Here is a 20,889-nt window from a genome sequence, read left to right as displayed (position 1 = left end):
CCAGCTCCTTCTTAATATGAGACCAAGGTATGGCTGGTTTGGTCACATGCATGGCTAATTGACTCTATGTCCCTTTTCCTTTTCAGTATCTCAGACGGCTCCTTCCTTGAAGGTAATTGCACCTTGCGCTTCTCTTCCTAAGACCTACACATGGCAGTAATTACACAGCTTTTATTTGATATCATTTTCCCAAACCCATCCAGCCTCCCACTGGATTGAGACATTCTCGTGAAACTACAGACATAGAGATGAAGGGTGCCAGGAAGAAGGATGTCAAGACTATTACATCAGGTACATTTTGCACTAGGAGTTCTTTGGAAAGGCGTCTATGGACACACCTGAAATGGTGACATTATGTGAAAACCTCTGAAAGGCTCCCATTCCTCATTCTTTTGTATCCCCCATTGGAAGGGGAGATTGGATACAGAAAAGGCCAGTGTCAACGTGGGCATTCACGTTGGTACAAAATTGCCTTTATCAACGTGAGAAAAATACCATTCAAGGCAACCATTAACTCAGTGGTGGGTAAAACCCAAGATCCACTACTGGATTTAGGGATTTATAATCATGAATGAGGAAGCTTAGGCTAACGTGCTGCAGAGTTTCCAGATGTGCAGTGGACAGCTAGGCGGTAGTGTCAGGCTCCTGAGAGACTGAGCTCCATATTGGACTTGGACACAAAAATAGATGGTGAGCCAGTGAGACATGTGAAGAAGCCACATAAAAACAATCAGATTGAGTGCTATCACGACACCCAGCGTGCTCTTTGATGGCTCACACCCATATTGTGCTCTATGCACGGATTTACTCAGTCAGTGACCTCCTCCTTCTGTGTGCTTTATTCTGCACTCACTATGTTACCTCACTATACATTTCCCCTCTCCTCTTTCCTATAGAAAAAGTATGGTATTATCAGGACATAGGCAATAGCTTCCTTGCATGGTCTCTCAGGCTGCCCATCCAAAGTTCCTCCTTCACGACACTGATGCCATCGACCCTATTCCTATTCATGCCTGTAATAGTCATTTTCAAGGGAGGGAATTGAACCCAGGACCTTGACATGCAAAGCAGTTTCTCTACCACTGAGCCTGAATGCCAGCTCTTCTGATTCATTGAGGACTTTGGCAATTCCAAGGCTCAGGACATCGCACGCCAAACATGAAGAACACTTTCCTCAGTGTAGGCAGCTGAGCAGCACAGAAACCAGATGGTGAACACAAAAACCTGAATCCTGTCCTCTAGTTCCTGTCCCATCTGATTGGATACGTTTTACAGACTTGTGAAATGATCCCCCATTCTAGGCACACAGATTTTTAGTTGAATTCACTTAAGAAGCTCATTGTTCCCTCGCACTGACGACTTCGTGTCCTCTACGTGTCTGCATACCTTCCCCCAGTCCAGGTGTGCATCCAAATTATATTCTACACAATCGCCACCAATTTCGCACAGGCCCCTCGCATTCCATGTACCCGGGGGATGTGTCACGTTGCTCTCGCTACACTGCACGTATGAGGCATGAACCTCGGTGTACCCACGTTGCCTTTATGCACTGATGTTTTATGCACGTGATGGTCCCAGTGTTGTCAAGTCAACTAGAAACCTTTCAGAGTGTAAATCGGGCCTCTCTCAGTGTATGCATCCCTGTCCCCTGTCCTTTCAGTCACTTGACACGACTCCAACTGTATTTGTTTTGAGCCATGCAGATGCCATTGAATCATGGTCTCTTTCTCTCCCTTGCAAATCCCTTCCTTGCTGTCACCATTTCCGACCCCTGGCTGCCCCCCATGCTCACTCATTGAGACACTGCTCTGGCCCTACCTGCAGGAACACCACCACATCTGAAGTCTTTTATCCACACTAGCACTTACCAGGAGCTCAGTCAACTATCAGGTCAAGTAAATCAAGACTCTTGGCAATGGTGACTGATACCATTGACTGAGGATGGGACCCATATTGTTGTTCCCTGCAATCCAGAAATCATGATGATCCAGAGCTCAGGGAATCATCCAGTGGAAAAACAAGTAAAGAGCTAGCCAAGGAGCAATGCAAGAAACAGCAGTCTGTGTACCTAGGAAATTTATGTCAGCTTCATCCAATGGTTTTCCTAATACCTAGCATAAGATCCCAAGGGAGGAAATCCGGTGGCAGAGTGTTTGCCAAGCATGCCAAAGTCCATGGGTCCCATTCCAGGTTCACTCACTCACACACAGTAGCAATGTAAGTAAAAAAATCAGCATTCAGCTGAAAGTGAAGCTGCACATAAATGCATGTGTGGGAAAAGAGAAGTGAATTACTGTTAGAACTGTGTATTTCCATTAGGACACAGCATCCCTGTTCAGGATGTTCTAATTCATTTATGTAAATCTGCATATTTGTCAGCAGAAGCACATTTCCATGTGAAGGCAGAGGAAGCGGGCACAACCATTGGTGGTTCCAAGAAGTGGAAGCCAAAGGTATGTAAACATGTCCATTTCCCTTCCTGGCTTCCCAGCATTTGCCTTGCTCTACTAATGGACAGTGGGCCTCATGAAATTACCTCTCTGACTATTCTCATCAAGCCGAGATCATCACTGAATCCTTCGGTCTAAAAACAGTTGGAAACTTTAAGAATGTGCAAACCATTTCAGAATTCATGGTACCTTATTGAACTAGTTGCTCCTTAGGTCTGAGGCCTAAAATTGCTTGGGGTTTTCTGCTTCCATTTGGAGAACCTCCTGAAATGATCAATGACTTATGATCAAATATTAGACTGATTTAAGAGCTGGTTATTATGATGAACTCATGAAAAACACCAATGGCCACCGAATGGACTCATGTTCAAGGGTGGTCCCTACTTGTGGCCCAAAAGGTTAGGATTATACTACTAGCCTCTAACCAAGGGCCATGGATTTCAATAGGCCTTGTCTTCAGGGTCTATTCCCCATTAGAGAACTGGGTCAATTCTGGAACACAGCTTCCTGAGCATTCAGGCAAGAGAGCCATGAGAAAACGGGGGAAGGGGCAAGAATAGGAAAGGCAGATGTTAAAATATTACTGTTGGCACAAGAATAGGATCTTGTGTCTCCAAGATCCAAGAAACTACCCCAAAGGCTTGCAGAAGTAATAAACAAATTGACCAAAAAAGCAGGATAGAAAATGAATATTTAAAAAGGAAGAAAGAAAGAGAAAGAAAAAAAGAAAGAAAGGGAAAGAAAGAAAGAAAAGAAAGACACCTGTGCTTTCCCATAGGCCCACGTTGAATGTTCGGACTATGCAATCAGGAAAGGCATTTTCATTCCCATGATATTCTGAGTTGCCCTGCTAGATTCCTCCGCACTCTTTTTGTGCCTGTCTCCTGGCCTATTCAATTTTCATGTACCAGGGCGTCTTGAAAATGTGTACTCAAAATCACTTTTATGCCTTGGTACCCTGTTCTGTCACTGTTTGCTTTTTGACTACAACGTGCTGCCTACACAACCACATCATTAAGCCCAAGTCAGGTAAATGCAAAATGGAGAAATCTTTCTCTCCCTAATTTGGCATCACATGCGAAGGATGAGTCTTCCTCTCGGTAAAAATTTCCCCAAAGGTTTTTTAGATTGCAAAAGTTTTTGTTCAGCTAAGGAGCCCCAGGTAATGCTGTTCTGTTTCCCTTCAGCATAGCATAATTCAAATTCTTACAAACCAACGTGATTCTATCCCAAATGTCCTGTCATCAGAATGTTGCCTGTGTGTAATGCTGGCTGATATCCGAATTTGTCAGAATGTGTTCGAGTATATTTTAAATATCATTCTCTCCTTTATGCTAGAAAACGTTGAGTCGGGTTAGGTGTTACAGGAGTAGTATGTCTGCGCAGTTTCGCGCATCATATCGTATGTTTTGGGAGGATGTGTTTCTTCTGTGGTGGTGTTCTCCTTTCAGAGTCAGTAGCCATGTGAAGATGAAAGTTGGTCTTCGTGGGGGAGGATATATGAAGTTCTCTTTTCAATCGTTCAATTTTGGAAGATTAGACTTGTCTAGTTTTTTAATCCTTACTGACGTGCACAGCCCAAGCGACATGTCTGCTTTATAATGCTGATTCAGAATGGGTTATTGATATGAATTTTAAAGGATATCAATTTTGATATTAATTTTGCCAGAGAGTCTCTGAGATTTGCTCAGGAGAGAACTTGGATGGTTCCTCTGAGGATATGCTTGAAAAGGAAGCCCATACTCTGGAAGGTAAGAGCCTTTATATTTTTCATATAAAAAATTACAGTGGACAGCATATTTATTTCAATCCTAAGCAGCAGTCTATTTGAATAGTGGAAGACAGGAATCTACTGAGTAGTGGAAGGTAACAATGGGTACATCTCCTGCCTTTGGAGGGACAGGTAACATCCAGAGTGTCATGAGGTGATTGGAACCAATGATTCAAAACCTGAGCAGACTAAGGCTGGGAAACCCTGGAGGGGACAGTAGAAGGTGGATTGAAGAAGGAGCAAAACAGAGTACAGGGAGTCAATGGAGAGAAAAGAAGCAAGCAGGTGTGCACCGTGAAGGGGGGAATCTCAGATGACTGGCTACAGAGAGAGAAAGAGAGAGACAGGGAGAGAAGCATATTAGAGATGCCAGAAAGCCTTGTGAGCTTCAGGGACCAAACTTGGCATGAGATGTAGTGCCAGTTGTTCCAATCTTCCTGTCTTCCTCCTGGAGAGAAAGGCGTTCAGGAACTCAGTCCCAGGTCATGCAGAGCTACCTTGATGGACCACCCATAAACTGACATGGTCCCACAGCCACAAACAGAATTGGACATCCTAAGAAATGCTGGTATTTTTTGGAGTACCCTCCTGGACTTGGGAAGTGTAGGGTTGGTTACGGATTGATCACCAAGGCCCCAGCCTGACCGAAGGTCCACTGCAAAAATTGACTCCTTATACATCTTTGATTTGGGGGACCTGGTAGAGAGGAGACTGTGGCTCGATTCCAAATAGGCAGTTGAAGTTGAAGAATTTAGGGTTGGACTCCCACAGACTGCATCTCTCCACTCCCGTGGGTCATCTGTTGGGGACCAGGTTCAAAATACGCACTGCAATTCGGCAGGTCTTGGATTCGGCATCTGTAATGGGTCCTAAGGTGATTCCAATGCTCCTGGCCCTCAGAGCACATTCTGAGGAGTCAGGGAATGGACTTCTCCTTAATGAAGCCTCAGTGAAGAGCCATGGGGAGATAGCTGAGGACCAAAGGAGACTTATGGAAGGCCAAGGATTTGCTTTCATCTCTGAGCATGGCTCTTGACAATGGGGAAGGTCCTTGTAAGGTTATTTGAGAAAAAGAGTGAGTGGGAGAAATCCCTACAAAGACAATCAAGTGGACAATCAAGATGGAGACCACCATGGTCGAGGTTCTTTCTGAAAAGCAGAAGGGTAAGGGAAAGGAGGAAGGCAAGCAAGAAGTCAGCTGGGTACATTTGGAGAGTGTGATGAGGAAACAGGGAATGCATCTCAGCTGTTTTCAGTAGGTCTGCCTTCAAATGAAAACTGGGAGTACTGTCTGTCCCTAGATTATTCAAAGTAGAGGAGAATGGTACATGGAGTCAAACTAGAGCAAGTCATTTCCCTGTGCCGCACGTGCAGGCCTGGAGCCTGCATTTTGCAGTGATGTCAGTGGTTCAGAGGGGATGTCTATGATTGTAGAAGCACTGGCTTTTTTCAAAAAGACCGCTCTCATCTCCTTCCCTATTCTGGGCAGGGGGACATAGTGCGATGGAATCCAGAGCTTTTAGCAAGCTACAAATGTGCTCTAGTCCTGAGTGACTCCTGACCCTATTCAGAGCTCATTTTGTGAGACAGTCATTTCATGGAAATCCTTGAAAGATGACCAACATAGAGGAAAGCAGATTCGGTGGAAACTGAAGACTTGGGAGAGCTCATACTTTGAGTATCCAAAGACTTATTTTTCATGGGCCTTCCCACAAGTTATAAGTATGGAAAGTTATGGGAAGGAAAGACTTCTGCGATAACACAGTCGACCCTTTTCCCTTTGCTTTACCATACTTTGAGACTTTAATCTTACCATCCATTGTTTCCTAGAACTGAGTCCTCTGTCTTCTCCCGTGATTGCATCAAGAAAGCCCAAGTTGCCTAAAGTGGAGGATGCAAGGAAGGAGGGCACACCAGTGTCCCCCGTGGGTATGGAAATCAAGAATGTTTTTAATGAGCCCTTCTGCTGAAAGTGTATATCTCAGCCAATCGGTGGGGGGAAAGTTCTTGGATCAGAAATGGATGACCCCTTTCACTGCACTCTACACCATTGGTGCTCCCTGACTTCTAGCACAACTGGAGGAACAGCACAGGTGTTGGGAGTGCAGCGCACTGAAGAACTCCCATATGTGTCAAGGAAGATATCTGCCATCACATCCTTCCTCACTGTGCCTCTCTCCGTTGGCATCCATTCGCTTTCCTCTTTGATTTATGGCTATTGCAAAGAGTCTCGGGGTTGGAAACTTCACTGCTTGTGTTGATTCAACCTATGTTTCTGCCCCTGTTTAAGGTGGTACCATGCAGCCTTGTGGTTTTGAGAACCCAAAACCAGGAAATATGCACACAAACCCTAAAGGGCCAAAGGCTACCAAAGTTATTCCCAAAGTGAAGCATGAGTGTCCAGCTCCTTCTTAATATGAGACCAAGGTATGGCTGGTTTGGTCACATACATGGCTAATTGACTCTATGTCCCTTTTCCTTTTCAGTATCTCAGACGGCTCCTTCCTTGAAGGTAATTGCACCTTGCGCTTCTCTTCCTAAGACCTACACATGGCAGTAATTACACAGCTTTTATTTGATATCATTTTCCCAAACCCATCCAGCCTCCCACTGGATTGAGACATTCTCGTGAAACTACAGACATAGAGATGAAGGGTGCCAGGAAGAAGGATGTCAAGACTATTACATCAGGTACATTTTGCACTAGGAGTTCTTTGGAAAGGCGTCTATGGACACACCTGAAATGGTGGCATTATGTGAAAACCTCTGAAAGGCTCCCATTCCTGATTCTTTTGTATCCCCCATTGGAAGGGGAGATTGGATACAGAAAAGGCCAGTGTCAACGTGGGCATTCACGTTGGTACAAAATTGCCTTTATCAACGTGAGAAAAATACCATTCAAGGCAACCATTAACTCAGTGGTGGGTAAAACCCAAGATCCACTACTGGATTTAGGGATTTATAATCATGAATGAGGAAGCTTAGGCTAACGTGCTGCAGAGTTTCCAGATGTGCAGTGGACAGCTAGGCGGTAGTGTCAGGCTCCTGAGAGACTGAGCTCCATATTGGACTTGGACACAAAAATAGATGGTGAGCCAGTGAGACATGTGAAGAAGCCACGTAAAAACAATCAGATTGAGTGCTATCACGACACCCAGCGTGCTCTTTGATGGCTCACACCCATATTGTGCTCTATGCACGGATTTACTCAGTCAGTGACCTCCTCCTTCTGTGTGCTTTATTCTGCACTCACTATGTTACCTCACTATACGTTTCCCCTCTCCTCTTTCCTATAGAAAAAGTATGGTATTATCAGGACATAGGCAATAGCTTCCTTGCATGGTCTCTCAGGCTGCCCATCCAAAGTTCCTCCTTCACGACACTGATGCCATCGACCCTATTCCTATTCATGCCTGTAATAGTCATTTTCAAGGGAGGGAATTGAACCCAGGACCTTGACATGCAAAGCAGTTTCTCTACCACTGAGCCTGAATGCCAGCTCTTCTGATTCATTGAGGACTTTGGCAATTCCAAGGCTCAGGACATCGCACGCCAAACATGAAGAACACTTTCCTCAGTGTAGGCAGCTGAGCAGCACAGAAACCAGATGGTGAACACAAAAACCTGAATCCTGTCCTCTAGTTCCTGTCCCATCTGATTGGATACGTTTTACAGACTTGTGAAATCATCCCCCATTCTAGGCACACAGATTTTTAGTTGAATTCACTTAAGAAGCTCATTGTTCCCTCGCACTGACGACTTCGTGTCCTCTACGTGTCTGCATACCTTCCCCCAGTCCAGGTGTGCATCCAAATTATATTCTACACAATCGCCACCAATTTCGCACAGGCCCCTCGCATTCGATATACCCGGGGGATGTGTCACGTTGCTCTCGCTACACTGCACGTATGAGGCATGAACCTCGGTGTACCCACGTTGCCTTTATGCACTGATGTTTTATGCACGTGATGGTCCCAGTGTTGTCAAGTCAACTAGAAACCTTTCAGAGTGTAAATCGGGCCTCTCTCAGTGTATGCATCCCTGTCCCCTGTCCTTTCAGTCACTTGACACGACTCCAACTGTATTTGTTTTGAGCCATGCAGATGCCATTGAATCATGGTCTCTTTCTCTCCCTTGCAAATCCCTTCCTTGCTGTCACCATTTCCGACCCCTGGCTGCCCCCCATGCTCACTCATTGAGACACTGCTCTGGCCCTACCTGCAGGAACACCACCACATCTGAAGTCTTTTATCCACACTAGCACTTACCAGGAGCTCAGTCAACTATCAGGTCAAGTAAATCAAGACTCTTGGCAATGGTGACTGATACCATTGACTGAGGATGGGACCCATATTGTTGTTCCCTGCAATCCAGAAATCATGATGATCCAGAGCTCAGGGAATCATCCAGTGGAAAAACAAATAAAGAGCTAGCCAAGGAGCAATGCAAGAAACAGCAGTCTGTGTACCTAGGAAATTTATGTCAGCTTCATCCAATGGTTTTCCTAATACCTAGCATAAGATCCCAAGGGAGGAAATCCGGTGGCAGAGTGTTTGCCAAGCATGCCAAAGTCCATGGGTCCCATTCCAGGTTCACTCACTCACACACAGTAGCAATGTAAGTAAAAAAATCAGCATTCAGCTGAAAGTGAAGCTGCACATAAATGCATGTGTGGGAAAAGAGAAGTGAATTACTGTTAGAACTGTGTATTTCCATTAGGACACAGCATCCCTGTTCAGGATGTTCTAATTCATTTATGTAAATCTGCATATTTGTCAGCAGAAGCACATTTCCATGTGAAGGCAGAGGAAGCGGGCACAACCCTTGGTGGTTCCAAGAAGTGGAAGCCAAAGGTATGTAAACATGTCCATTTCCCTTCCTGGCTTCCCAGCATTTGCCTTGCTCTACTAATGGACAGTGGGCCTCATGAAATTACCTCTCTGACTATTCTCATCAAGCCGAGATCATCACTGAATCCTTCGGTCTAAAAACAGTTGGAAACTTTAAGAATGTGCAAACCATTTCAGAATTCATGGTACCTTATTGAACTAGTTGCTCCTTAGGTCTGAGGCCTAAAATTGCTTGGGGTTTTCTGCTTCCATTTGGAGAACCTCCTGAAATGATCAATGACTTATGATCAAATATTAGACTGATTTAAGAGCTGGTTATTATGATGGACTCATGAAAAACACCAATGGCCACCGAATGGACTCATGTTCAAGGGTGGTCCCTACTTGTGGCCCAAAAGGTTAGGATTATACTACTAGCCTCTAACCAAGGGCCATGGATTTCAATAGGCCTTGTCTTCAGGGTCTATTCCCCATTAGAGAACTGGGTCAATTCTGGAACACAGCTTCCTGAGCATTCAGGCAAGAGAGCCATGAGAAAACGGGGGAAGGGGCAAGAATAGGAAAGGCAGATGTTAAAATATTACTGTTGGCACAAGAATAGGATCTTGTGTCTCCAAGATCCAAGAAACTACCCCAAAGGCTTGCAGAAGTAATAAACAAATTGACCAAAAAAGCAGGATAGAAAATGAATATTTAAAAAGGAAGAAAGAAAGAGAAAGAAAAAAAGAAAGAAAGGGAAAGAAAGAAAGAAAAGAAAGACACCTGTGCTTTCCCATAGGCCCACGTTGAATGTTCGGACTATGCAATCAGGAAAGGCATTTTCATTCCCATGATATTCTGAGTTGCCCTGCTAGATTCCTCCGCACTCTTTTTGTGCCTGTCTCCTGGCCTATTCAATTTTCATGTACCAGGGCGTCTTGAAAATGTGTACTCAAAATCACTTTTATGCCTTGGTACCCTGTTCTGTCACTGTTTGCTTTTTGACTACAACGTGCTGCCTACACAACCACATCATTAAGCCCAAGTCAGGTAAATGCAAAATGGAGAAATCTTTCTCTCCCTAATTTGGCATCACATGCGAAGGATGAGTCTTCCTCTCGGTAAAAATTTCCCCAAAGGTTTTTTAGATTGCAAAAGTTTTTGTTCAGCTAAGGAGCCCCAGGTAATGCTGTTCTGTTTCCCTTCAGCATAGCATAATTCAAATTCTTACAAACCAACGTGATTCTATCCCAAATGTCCTGTCATCAGAATGTTGCCTGTGTGTAATGCTGGCTGATATCCGAATTTGTCAGAATGTGTTCGAGTATATTTTAAATATCATTCTCTCCTTTATGCTAGAAAACGTTGAGTCGGGTTAGGTGTTACAAGAGTAGTATGTCTGCGCAGTTTCGCGCATCATATCGTATGTTTTGGGAGGATGTGTTTCTTCTGTGGTGGTGTTCTCCTTTCAGAGTCAGTACCCATGTGAAGATGAAAGTTGGTCTTCGTGGGGGAGGATATATGAAGTTCTCTTTTCAATCGTTCAATTATGGAAGATTAGACTTCTCTAGTTTTTTAATCCTTACTGACGTGCACAGCCCAAGCGACATGTCTGCTTTAAAATGCTGATTCAGAATGGGTTATTGATATGAATTTTAATGGATATCAATTTTGATATTAATTTTACCAGAGAGTCTCTGAGATTTGCTCAGGAGAGAACTTGGATGGTTCCTCTGAGGATATGCTTGAAAAGGAAGCCCATACTCTGGAAGGTAAGAGCCTTTATATTTTTCATATAAAAAATTACAGTGGACAGCATATTTATTTCAATCCTAACCAGCAGTCTATTTGAACAGTGGAAGACAGGAATCTACTGAGTAGTGGAAGGTAACAATGGGTACATCTCCTGCCTTTGGAGGGACAGGTAACATCCAGAGTGTCATGAGGTGATTGGAACCAATGATTCAAAACCTGAGCAGACTAAGGCTGGGAAACACTGGAGGGGACCGTAGAAGGTGGATTGAAGAAGGAGCAAAACAGAGTACAGGGAGTCAATGGAGAGAAAAGAAGCAAGCAGGTGTGCACCGTGAAGGGGGGAATCTCAGATGACTGGCTACAGAGAGAGAAAGAGAGAGACAGGGAGAGAAGCATATTAGAGATGCCAGAAAGCCTTGTGAGCTTCAAGGACCAAACTTGGCATGAGATGTAGTGCCAGTTGTTCCAATCTTCCTGTCTTCCTCCTGGTGAGAAAGGCGTTCAGGAACTCAGTCCCTGGTCATGCAGAGCTACCTTGATGGACCACCCGTAAACTGACATGGTCCCACAGCCGCAAACAGAAATGAACATCCTAAGAAATGCTGGTATTTTTTGGAGCACCCTCCTGGACTTGGGAAGTGTAGGGTTGGTTACGGATTGATCACCAAGGCCCCAGCCTGACCAAAGGTCTACTGCAAAAATTGACTCCTTATACATCTTTGATTTGGGGGACCTGGTAGAGAGGAGACTGTGGCTCGATTCCAAATAGGCAGTTGAAGTTGAAGAATTTAGGTTTGGACTCCCACAGACTGCATCTCTCCACTCCCGTGGGTCATCTGTTGGGGACCAGGTTCAAAATACGCACTGCAATTCGGCAGGTCTTGAATTCTGCATCTGTAATGGGTTCTAAGGTGATTCCAATGCTCCTGGCCCTCAGAGCACATTCTGAGGAGTCAGGGAATGGACTTCTCCTTAATGAAGCCTCAGTGAAGAGCCATGGGGAGGTAGCTGAGGACCAAAGGAGACTTATGGAAGGCCAAGGATTTGCTTTCATCTCTGAGCATGGCTCTTGACAATGGGGAAGGTCCTTGTAAGGTTATTTGAGAAAAAGAGTGAGTGGGAGAAATCCCTACAAATACTATCAAGTGGACAATCAAGATGGAGACCACCATGGTCGAGGTTCTTTCTGAAAAGCAGAAGGGTAAGGGAAAGGAGGAAGGCAAGCAAGAAGTCAGCTGGGTACATTTGGAGAGTGTGATGAGGAAGCAGGGAATGCATCTCTTGTGTCTTCAGTAGGTCTGCCTTCAAATGAAAACTGGGAGTACTGTCTGTCCCTAGATTATTCAAAGTAGAGGAGAATGGTACATGGAGTCAAACTAGAGCAAGTCATTTCCCTGTGCCGCACTTGCAGGCCTGGAGCCTGCATTTTGCAGTGATGTCAGTGGTTCAGAGGGGATGTCTATGATTGTAGAAGCACTGGCTTTTTTCAAAAAGACCACTCTCATCTCCTTCCCTATTCTGGGCAGGGGGACATAGTGCGATGGAATCCAGAGCTTTTAGCAAGCTACAAATGTGCTCTAGTCCTGAGTGACTCCTGACCCTATTCAGAGCTCATTTTGTGAGACAGTCATTTCATGGAAATCCTTGAAAGATGACCAACATATAGGAAAGCAGATTCGGTGGGAACTGAAGACTTGGGAGAGCTCATACTTTGAGTATCCAAAGACTTATTTTTCATGAGCCTTCCCACAAATTTTAAGTATGGAAAGTTATGGGTAGGAAAGACTTCTGCGATAACACAGTCGACACTTTCCCTTTGCTTTAACATACTTTGAGACTTTAATCTTACCATACCATTGTTTCCTAGAACTGGGCCCTCTGTCTTCTCCCGTGATTGCATCAAGAAAGCCCAAGTTGCCTAAAGCGGAGGATGCAAGGAAGGAGGGCACACCAGTGTCCCCCGTGGGTATGGAAATCAAGAATGTTTTTAATGAGCCCTTCTGCTGAAAGTGTATATCTCAGCCAATCGGTGGGGGGAAAGTTCTTGGATCAGAAATGGATGACCCCTTTCACTGCACTCTACACCATTGGTGCTCCCTGACTTCTAGCACAACTGGAGGAACAGCACAGGTGTTGGGAGTGCAGCACACTGAAGAACTCCCATATGTGTCAAGGAAGATATCTGCCATCACATCCTTCCTCACTGTGCCTCTCTCCGTTGGCATCCTTTCGCTTTCCTCTTTGATTTATGGCTATTGCAAAGAGTCTCAGGGTTGGAAACTTCACTGCTTGTGTTGATTCAACCTACGTTTCTGCCCCTGTTTAAGGTGGTACCATGCAACCTTGTGGTTTTGAGAACCCAAAACCAGGAAATATGCACACAAACCCTAAAGGGCCAAAGGCTACCAAAGTTATTCCCAAAGTGAAGCATGAGTGTCCAGCTCCTTCTTAATATGAGACCAAGGTATGGCTGGTTTGGTCACATGCATGGCTAATTGACTCTATGTCCCTTTTCCTTTTCAGTATCTCAGACGGCTCCTTCCTTGAAGGTAATTGCACCTTGCGCTTCTCTTCCTAAGACCTACACATGGCTGTAAATACACAGCTTTTATTTGATATCATTTTCCCAAACCCATCCAGCCTCCCACTGGATTGAGACATTCTCGTGAAACTACAGACATAGAGATGAAGGGTGCCAGGAAGAAGGATGTCAAGACTATTACATCAGGTACATTTTGCACTAGGAGTTCTTTGGAAAGGCGTCTATGGACACACCTGAAATGGTGGCATTATGTGAAAACCTCTGAAAGGCTCCCATTCCTCATTCTTTTGTATCCCCCATTGGAAGGGGAGATTGGATACAGAAAAGGCCAGTGTCAACGTGGGCATTCACGTTGGTACAAAATTGCCTTTATCAACGTGAGAAAAATACCATTCAAGGCAACCATTAACTCAGTGGTGGGTAAAACCCAAGATCCACTACTGGATTTAGGGATTTATAATCATGAATGAGGAAGCTTAGGCTAACGTGCTGCAGAGTTTCCAGATGTGCAGTGGACAGCTAGGCGGTAGTGTCAGGCTCCTGAGAGACTGAGCTCCATATTGGACTTGGACACAAAAATAGATGGTGAGCCAGTGAGACATGTGAAGAAGCCACGTAAAAACAATCAGATTGAGTGCTATCACGACACCCAGCGTGCTCTTTGATGGCTCACACCCATATTGTGCTCTATGCACGGATTTACTCAGTCAGTGACCTCCTCCTTCTGTGTGCTTTATTCTGCACTCACTATGTTACCTCACTATACGTTTCCCCTCTCCTCTTTCCTATAGAAAAAGTATGGTATTATCAGGACATAGGCAATAGCTTCCTTGCATGGTCTCTCAGGCTGCCCATCCAAAGTTCCTCCTTCACGACACTGATGCCATCGACCCTATTCCTATTCATGCCTGTAATAGTCATTTTCAAGGGAGGGAATTGAACCCAGGACCTTGACATGCAAAGCAGTTTCTCTACCACTGAGCCTGAATGCCAGCTCTTCTGATTCATTGAGGACTTTGGCAATTCCAAGGCTCAGGACATCGCACGCCAAACATGAAGAACACTTTCCTCAGTGTAGGCAGCTGAGCAGCACAGAAACCAGATGGTGAACACAAAAACCTGAATCCTGTCCTCTAGTTCCTGTCCCATCTGATTGGATACGTTTTATAGACTTGTGAAATGATCCCCCGTTCTAGGCACACAGATTTTTAGTTGAATTCACTTAGGAAGCTCATTGATCCCTCGCACTGAGGACTTCGTGTCCTCTACGTGTCTGCATACCTTCCTCCAGTCCAGGTGGCATTCGAAATTATATTCTACACATTCGCCACCAATTTCGCACAGGCCCCTCGCATTCGATGTACCCGGGGGATGTGTCACGTTGCTCTCGCTACACTGCACGTATGAGGCATGAACCTCGGTGTACCCACGTTGCCTTTATGCACTGATGTTTTATGCACGTGATGGTCCCAGTGTTGTCAAGTCAACTAGAAACCTTTCAGAGTGTAAATCGGGCCTCTCTCGGTGTATGCATCCCTGTCCCCTGTCCTTTCAGTCACTTGACACGACTCCAACTGTATTTGTTTTGAGCCATGCAGATGCCATTGAATCATGGTCTCTTTCTCTCCCTTGCAAATCCCTTCCTTGCTGTCACCATTTCCGACCCCTGGCTGCCCCCCATGCTCACTTATTGAGACACTGCTCTGGCCCTACCTGCAGGAACACCACCACATCTGAAGTCTTTTATCCACACTAGCACTTACCAGGAGCTCAGTCAACTATCAGGTCAAGTAAATCAAGACTCTTGGCAATGGTGACTGATACCATTGACTGAGGATGGGAACCATAGTGTTGTTCCCTGCAATCCAGAAATCATGATGATCCAGAGCTCAGGGAATCATCCAGTGGAAAAACAAGTAAAGAGCTAGCCAAGGAGCAATGCAAGAAACAGCAGTCTGTGTACCTAGGAAATTTATGTCAGCTTCATCCAATGGTTTTCCTAATACCTGGCATAAGATCCCAAGGGAGGAAATCCGGTGGCAGAGTGTTTGCCAAGCATGCCAAAGTCCATGGGTCCCATTCCAGGTTCACTCACTCACACACAGTAGCAATGTAAGTAAAAAAATCAGCATTCAGCTGAAAGTGAAGCTGCACGTAAATGCATGTGTGGGAAAAGAGAAGTGAATTACTGTTAGAACTGTGTATTTCCATTAGGACACAGCATCCCTGTTCAGGATGTTCTAATTCATTTATGTAAATCTGCATATTTGTCAGCAGAAGCACATTTCCATGTGAAGGCAGAGGAAGCGGGCACAACCCTTGGTGGTTCCAAGAAGTGGAAGCCAAAGGTATGTAAACATGGCCATTTCCCTTCCTGGCTTCCCAACATTTGCCTTGCTCTACTAATGGACAGTAGGTCCCATGAAATTACCTCTCTGACTATTCTCATCAAGCCGAGATCATCACTGAATCCTTCGGTCTAAAAACAGTTGGAAACTTTAAGAATGTGCAAACCATTTCAGAATTCATGGTACCTTATTGAACTAGATGCTCCTTAAGTCTGAGGCCTAAAATTGCTTGGGGTTTTCTGCTTCCATTTGGAGAACCTCCTGAAATGATCAATGACTTATGATCAAATATTAGACTGATTTAAGAGCTGGTTATTATGATGGACACATGAAAAACACCAATGGCCACCGAATGGACTCATGTTCAAGGGTGGTCCCTACTTGTGGTCCAAAAGGTTAGGATTATACTACTAGCCTCTAACCAAGGGCCATGGATTTCAATAGGCCTTATCTTCAGTGTCTATTCCCCATTAGAGAACTGGGTCAATTCTGGAATACAGCTTCCTGAACATTCAGGGAAGAGAGCCATGAGAAAATGGGGGAAGGGGCAAGAATAGGAAAGGCAGATGTTAAAATATTACTGTTGGCACAAGAATAGGATCTTGTGTCTCCAAGATCCAAGAAACTACCCCAAAGGCTTGCAGAAGTAATAAACAAATTGACCAAAAAAGCAGGATAGAAAATGAATATTTAAAAAGGAAGAAAGAAAGAGAAAGAAAAAAGAAAGAAAGGGAAAGAAAGAAAGAAAAGAAAGAAACCTGTGCTTTCCCATAGACCCACGTTGAATGTTCGGACTATGCAATCAGGAAAGGCATTTTCATTCCCATGCTATTCTGAGTTGCCCTGCTAGATTCCTCCACACTCTTTTTCTGCCTGTCTCCTGGCCTATTCAATTTTCATGTACCAGGGCGTCTTGAAAATGTGTACTCAAAATCACTTTTATGCCTTGGTACCCTGTTCTGTCACTTTTTGCTTTTTGACTACAAAGTGCTGCCTACACAACCACATCATGAAGCCCAAGTTAGGTAAATGCAAAATGGAGAAATCTTTCTCTCCCTAATTTGGCATCATATGCGAAGGATGAGTCTTCCTCTCGGTAAAAATTTCCCCAAAGGTTTTTTAGATTGCAAAAGTTTTTGTTCAGCTAAGGAGGCCCAGGTAATGCTGTTCTGTTTCCCTTCAGCATAGCATAATTCAAATTCTTACAAACCAACGTGATTCTATCCCAAATGTCCTGTCATCAGAATGTTGCCTGTGTGTAATGCTGGCTGATATCCGAATTTGCCAGAATGTGTTCGAGTATATTTTAAATATCATTCTCTCCTTTATGCTAGAAAACGTTGAGTCGGGTTAGGTGTTACAGGAGTAGTATGTCTGCGCAGTTTCGCGCATCAGATCGTATGTTTTGGGAGGCTGTGTTTCTTCTGTGGTGGCCTTCTCCTTTCAGAGTCAGTAGCCATGTGAAGATGAAAGTTGGTCTTCATGGGGGAGGATATATGAAGTTCTCTTTTCAATCGTTCAATTTTGGAAGATTAGACTTGTCTAGTTTTTTAATCCTTACTGACGTGCACAGCCCAAGCGATATATATGTCTGCTTTAAAATGCTGATTCAGAATGGGTTATTGATATGAATTTTAAATGATATCAATTTGTTATGAATTTTACCAGAGAGTCTCTGAGATTTGCATAGGAGAGCGCTTTGATGGTTTCTCTGAGGATGCATTTGAAAAGGAAACGCATACTCTGGATGGTAAGTGCCAAACTCTTTCAAATTTTTTCAGTGGCCAAAATATTTACTTAAAACCCTAATTTGAAGTATATTTGAGTTGTTTTAGACATGAATCTTCTTAGTATTGCTTTCACAATGTGGAAGGTAACAAGAGGTATATCTTGTACCATTTGTGGAACAGGTAAACTTCACAGTGTCATCAGATGATTGGAGTAACTGATTCAAATCCCGAGTAGATTTATATTGGGAAACACTGGAGGGGAGAGTAGAATGTGGATTGAAGAAGGAGGAAGGCAGCTTGCAGAGAGTCAATGGAGACAAGAGGAGCAGGTGTACACTGTGAATGGGGGAAAATCATGTTTATTTTCAGAAATAGAGAGACAGAGAGAGAGAGGGTGAGAAACATATTGGAGATGCCCAAAATCCTTGTGAGTTTTAGGGACCAAATATGTCATGAGATGTAGTGCCAAGTTGTTTCACTCTTCTTGTCTTCTTTCAGATGTAGCGCCAAATTTTTTCACTCTTCTTGTCTTCTTTCCAGTGAGAAAGGCATTCAGGAATGAAGTCCCAGGTCATGCAGATATACCTTGATTCAATACCCATAAACTTATATGTTTCAACAGCCACATATAGAATTGAACATCCTATGAAATGCTCATTTTTAGCACTATGGGGGATTAGGGATCATAGGATTGGTCATGGACAAATGTAGATCCCTGTGGTAGTGGTTCTTTTTGAAAACCAGAAGGGTGGAGAAAAGGAGCAAGCCAAGAAAGAATGTAGCTAAGTACAGTTATGAAATAATGTCATTTTCCAGAGACATAGATTTTTCCTTGAATTCATTTAACAACTCTGTAAAAGCATCTATAAAAACACTTGAAATTGTGGCCCTATGTGAAAACCTCTGAAAGTTTTTCATTCATAGTTCTTTTGTATCCCCAATTTGAAGTGAAGATTGGGTACAAAAAGACCAATGTCAATGTGTACATTCATCTTTGTACAAAATTGCCTTATGAGCATAAGAAAAATATTTTTAAAGGCAACTATTGTCTCAGATACATGTCAAATCCAAAATGCACCACTGGACTCTTTGCATGTTTTAGTGTGAATATCCCTGAAGTATAATTTTATGAAGAGGAAAGCAGTAAAGATAGGAAAGTAGAAAAGTGTAATTTCATATGGTTATTAGGGCAAATGAGGTGGTGATGTAGGATGTGTTGGTTATGAGGATGGAAGAGTGTATACAGAAGTAAAAATTTCAAGGAAGAATGAAAGAGTATAGTAGAATTTGTCTGTTAGCAATGAAAAGAGAAAAGGTGTGAAACAGAGTAGTGAAATAAACAATACCAAACAAAACAAAAATTTACTACTTCAAAACCCTTAACACTCAAAAAGCTGAGCAAGAAAAAATGACTAGTTTCATTTAAAAAGCCCAGAAATAGGAAGACAGATATATATGTGTGTGTGTATATATATATATATATAACACACTCAAAAAAATGAAAAAATGGTAAAAATTTTAATTTGTTTTAGTTAGTTATACATAACACTAGAATGCATTTATATAGTTTCATATATCATACAAAGGTGGGATATAATTTTTCATTTTTCTGAGTGTAGAAGTTGTAAAATTACATTGGTCTTGTAGTAATATATATATATGTATATATATATATTATACGTATATTTATATATATATAAATTAATAATGTCTGTTTTGTTCTACTATCCTTTCTATCCTCACATCCCCTCTCCTCCCTTTACTTCCCTCTATCTAATCTAAGGTATATCTATTCTTTTCCAGTGCCACATACCCCTTATTGTGAATTAACATCTGCATATTAGAGAAAACATTTGACCTTCGTTTTCTTTTTTTTGCAATTTAGTTTATTTTGCTTAACATGATATTCTCCAACTCCACCATTGTCTGGCAAATGCTATAATTTCATTCTTCTTTAAAGCTTAGTGATATTCCATTGAAGATACATACCACATTTTCTTTATCCATTCCTATATTGCATGGCACCTAGGTATGTTCCATTGTTTAGCTACTGTGAATTACTATTCTGAAGTAGAACATAGTAAACAGTGTGGATCTTCATGTTTCTATGGTATTTTAAAATTTTGTTTCTGAGAACTTTCCACTTGTCTTGAGTGGTGAATCTTTGAGATGCTTGTGTGCACTGATATGATGACATCTAGTGTCTCCCCAAAAGATTTTTTGAAGTTTTGGATGAGTAAAAATACTTCCTTCAGAAGTCAGTATTTGCTGGAGACACTGAGAACTTCTGTAATCACAGTTGCTTGGGGGATGACTGCAGTTTCCAGCCAGCCTGAGTACTTTAGAGAGGCAGGATGTCAAAATAATATAAAAGGTCTAGAGATGAAATTCAGTGCCAGAATATTTGCCAGATATGCATAAGCCTTGAGTTCAATTCCCAACCTAAATAATGGCAATATAAATTACAATCTAAACATGCAGCTAAAATTTAAGCTTAATTAAATGCATATTTGGGAAAATGTAAGTTAAGTTATTATTAGAGGTATTTATTTAATTTTGATAGAATACTCTCTTTTAAAAAAAGTGGTCTAGTAGTTTACATAAATCTATACATTTGTCCTCAGAACCACCCTTAGATGTGCCACCAGAGAAAGGTCAAAAAACTCTTGATGGTAAAGAGAAGAAAAAGGCAAAGGTATGTAAACCTGTGACTTTAAATTCCTTGTTTCCTATAGTGTTCCTTGCTTTGATAATGAAGAGTTGGCTAAATGAAATTAGTTTTCAGAAGAGCCTTAGAATCTGATACTTAAGTCTGAACTTAAGCATTTAATTGGTTATGAATTTACAAATACTATAAGAAACCATGATAATAGAAAGTTTTATTTCTGATGGTTACTGTGCTTCCTTTTGGATAATCTCCTTATATTATCAATGAAATAACATTAAATATAAAACTTATTAACAACGGTTGAAATTTTGAACAAATATAACAGTCATGGTCACTGAGCACTACCATGTGAAAGGCTTTTAATTCCCAGTGACTCAAAGATTTCATTGAAACTTGACTTTAGTGTCAGTGTCAAGGTAGGACAGAGGCTCCTTATAGAAACACAACTTCCATCTTGAATATTACATTCCAGATTGGACTTTGCTGTTAGGGAACTTATAATAACTTCCCAGCTCATTTCCTTTCCATGTAGAAAATCAGTAATAATTACGAAGGGGTTTACTTCAACCTCTTAGTGAATGGAAGTATACCGTGTAGTTTGGGGGCAACTCTGAAATTTTTTAGGTATGTTATTGCCCTGTTTTCTCTCATAAGCTGTATTGCTATGATGAGGTTTGTGTATGCATTTGGATTGATTTGTCTTCCAAGATATATGTTGGGTCATTTTACTGAAGCAATTTCTCTGTGGAGAAATTGACCTTGGCAGGGGTTATATCATCTCAGTGTCAGAGCCCCA

The 20,889-nt window shown here is 42.6% G+C and overlaps 1 protein-coding gene across 1 annotated transcript in view; it reads left to right on the top strand.

Annotated features, from left to right (window-relative positions):
* Window positions 1-6,793: 6,793 nt before the first annotated feature.
* LOC308638516 (ankyrin repeat domain-containing protein 26-like) overlaps window positions 6,794-20,889 on the top strand; it is a gene marked incomplete at its 3' end in the record, with an annotated part of 58,708 nt that continues 44,612 nt past the window's right edge. The window contains exons 1-3 of the mRNA XM_081276044.1: window positions 6,794-6,912; window positions 9,001-9,074; window positions 10,741-10,822. Of these exons, the coding sequence (XP_081132170.1) occupies window positions 6,870-6,912; window positions 9,001-9,074; window positions 10,741-10,822 (199 nt within the window). The 5' untranslated portion in view covers window positions 6,794-6,869. The remainder of the gene's footprint in view (window positions 6,913-9,000; window positions 9,075-10,740; window positions 10,823-20,889) is intronic.

Source organism: Spermophilus citellus, assembly GCF_964194105.1.
Source record: "Spermophilus citellus genome assembly, chromosome: 1".
In the NCBI taxonomy this organism is placed as follows: domain Eukaryota; kingdom Metazoa; phylum Chordata; class Mammalia; order Rodentia; family Sciuridae; genus Spermophilus; species Spermophilus citellus.
The sequence above is the reverse complement of the archived record's forward strand: the minus strand, read 5'-3'. Positions and strand labels throughout refer to the sequence as shown.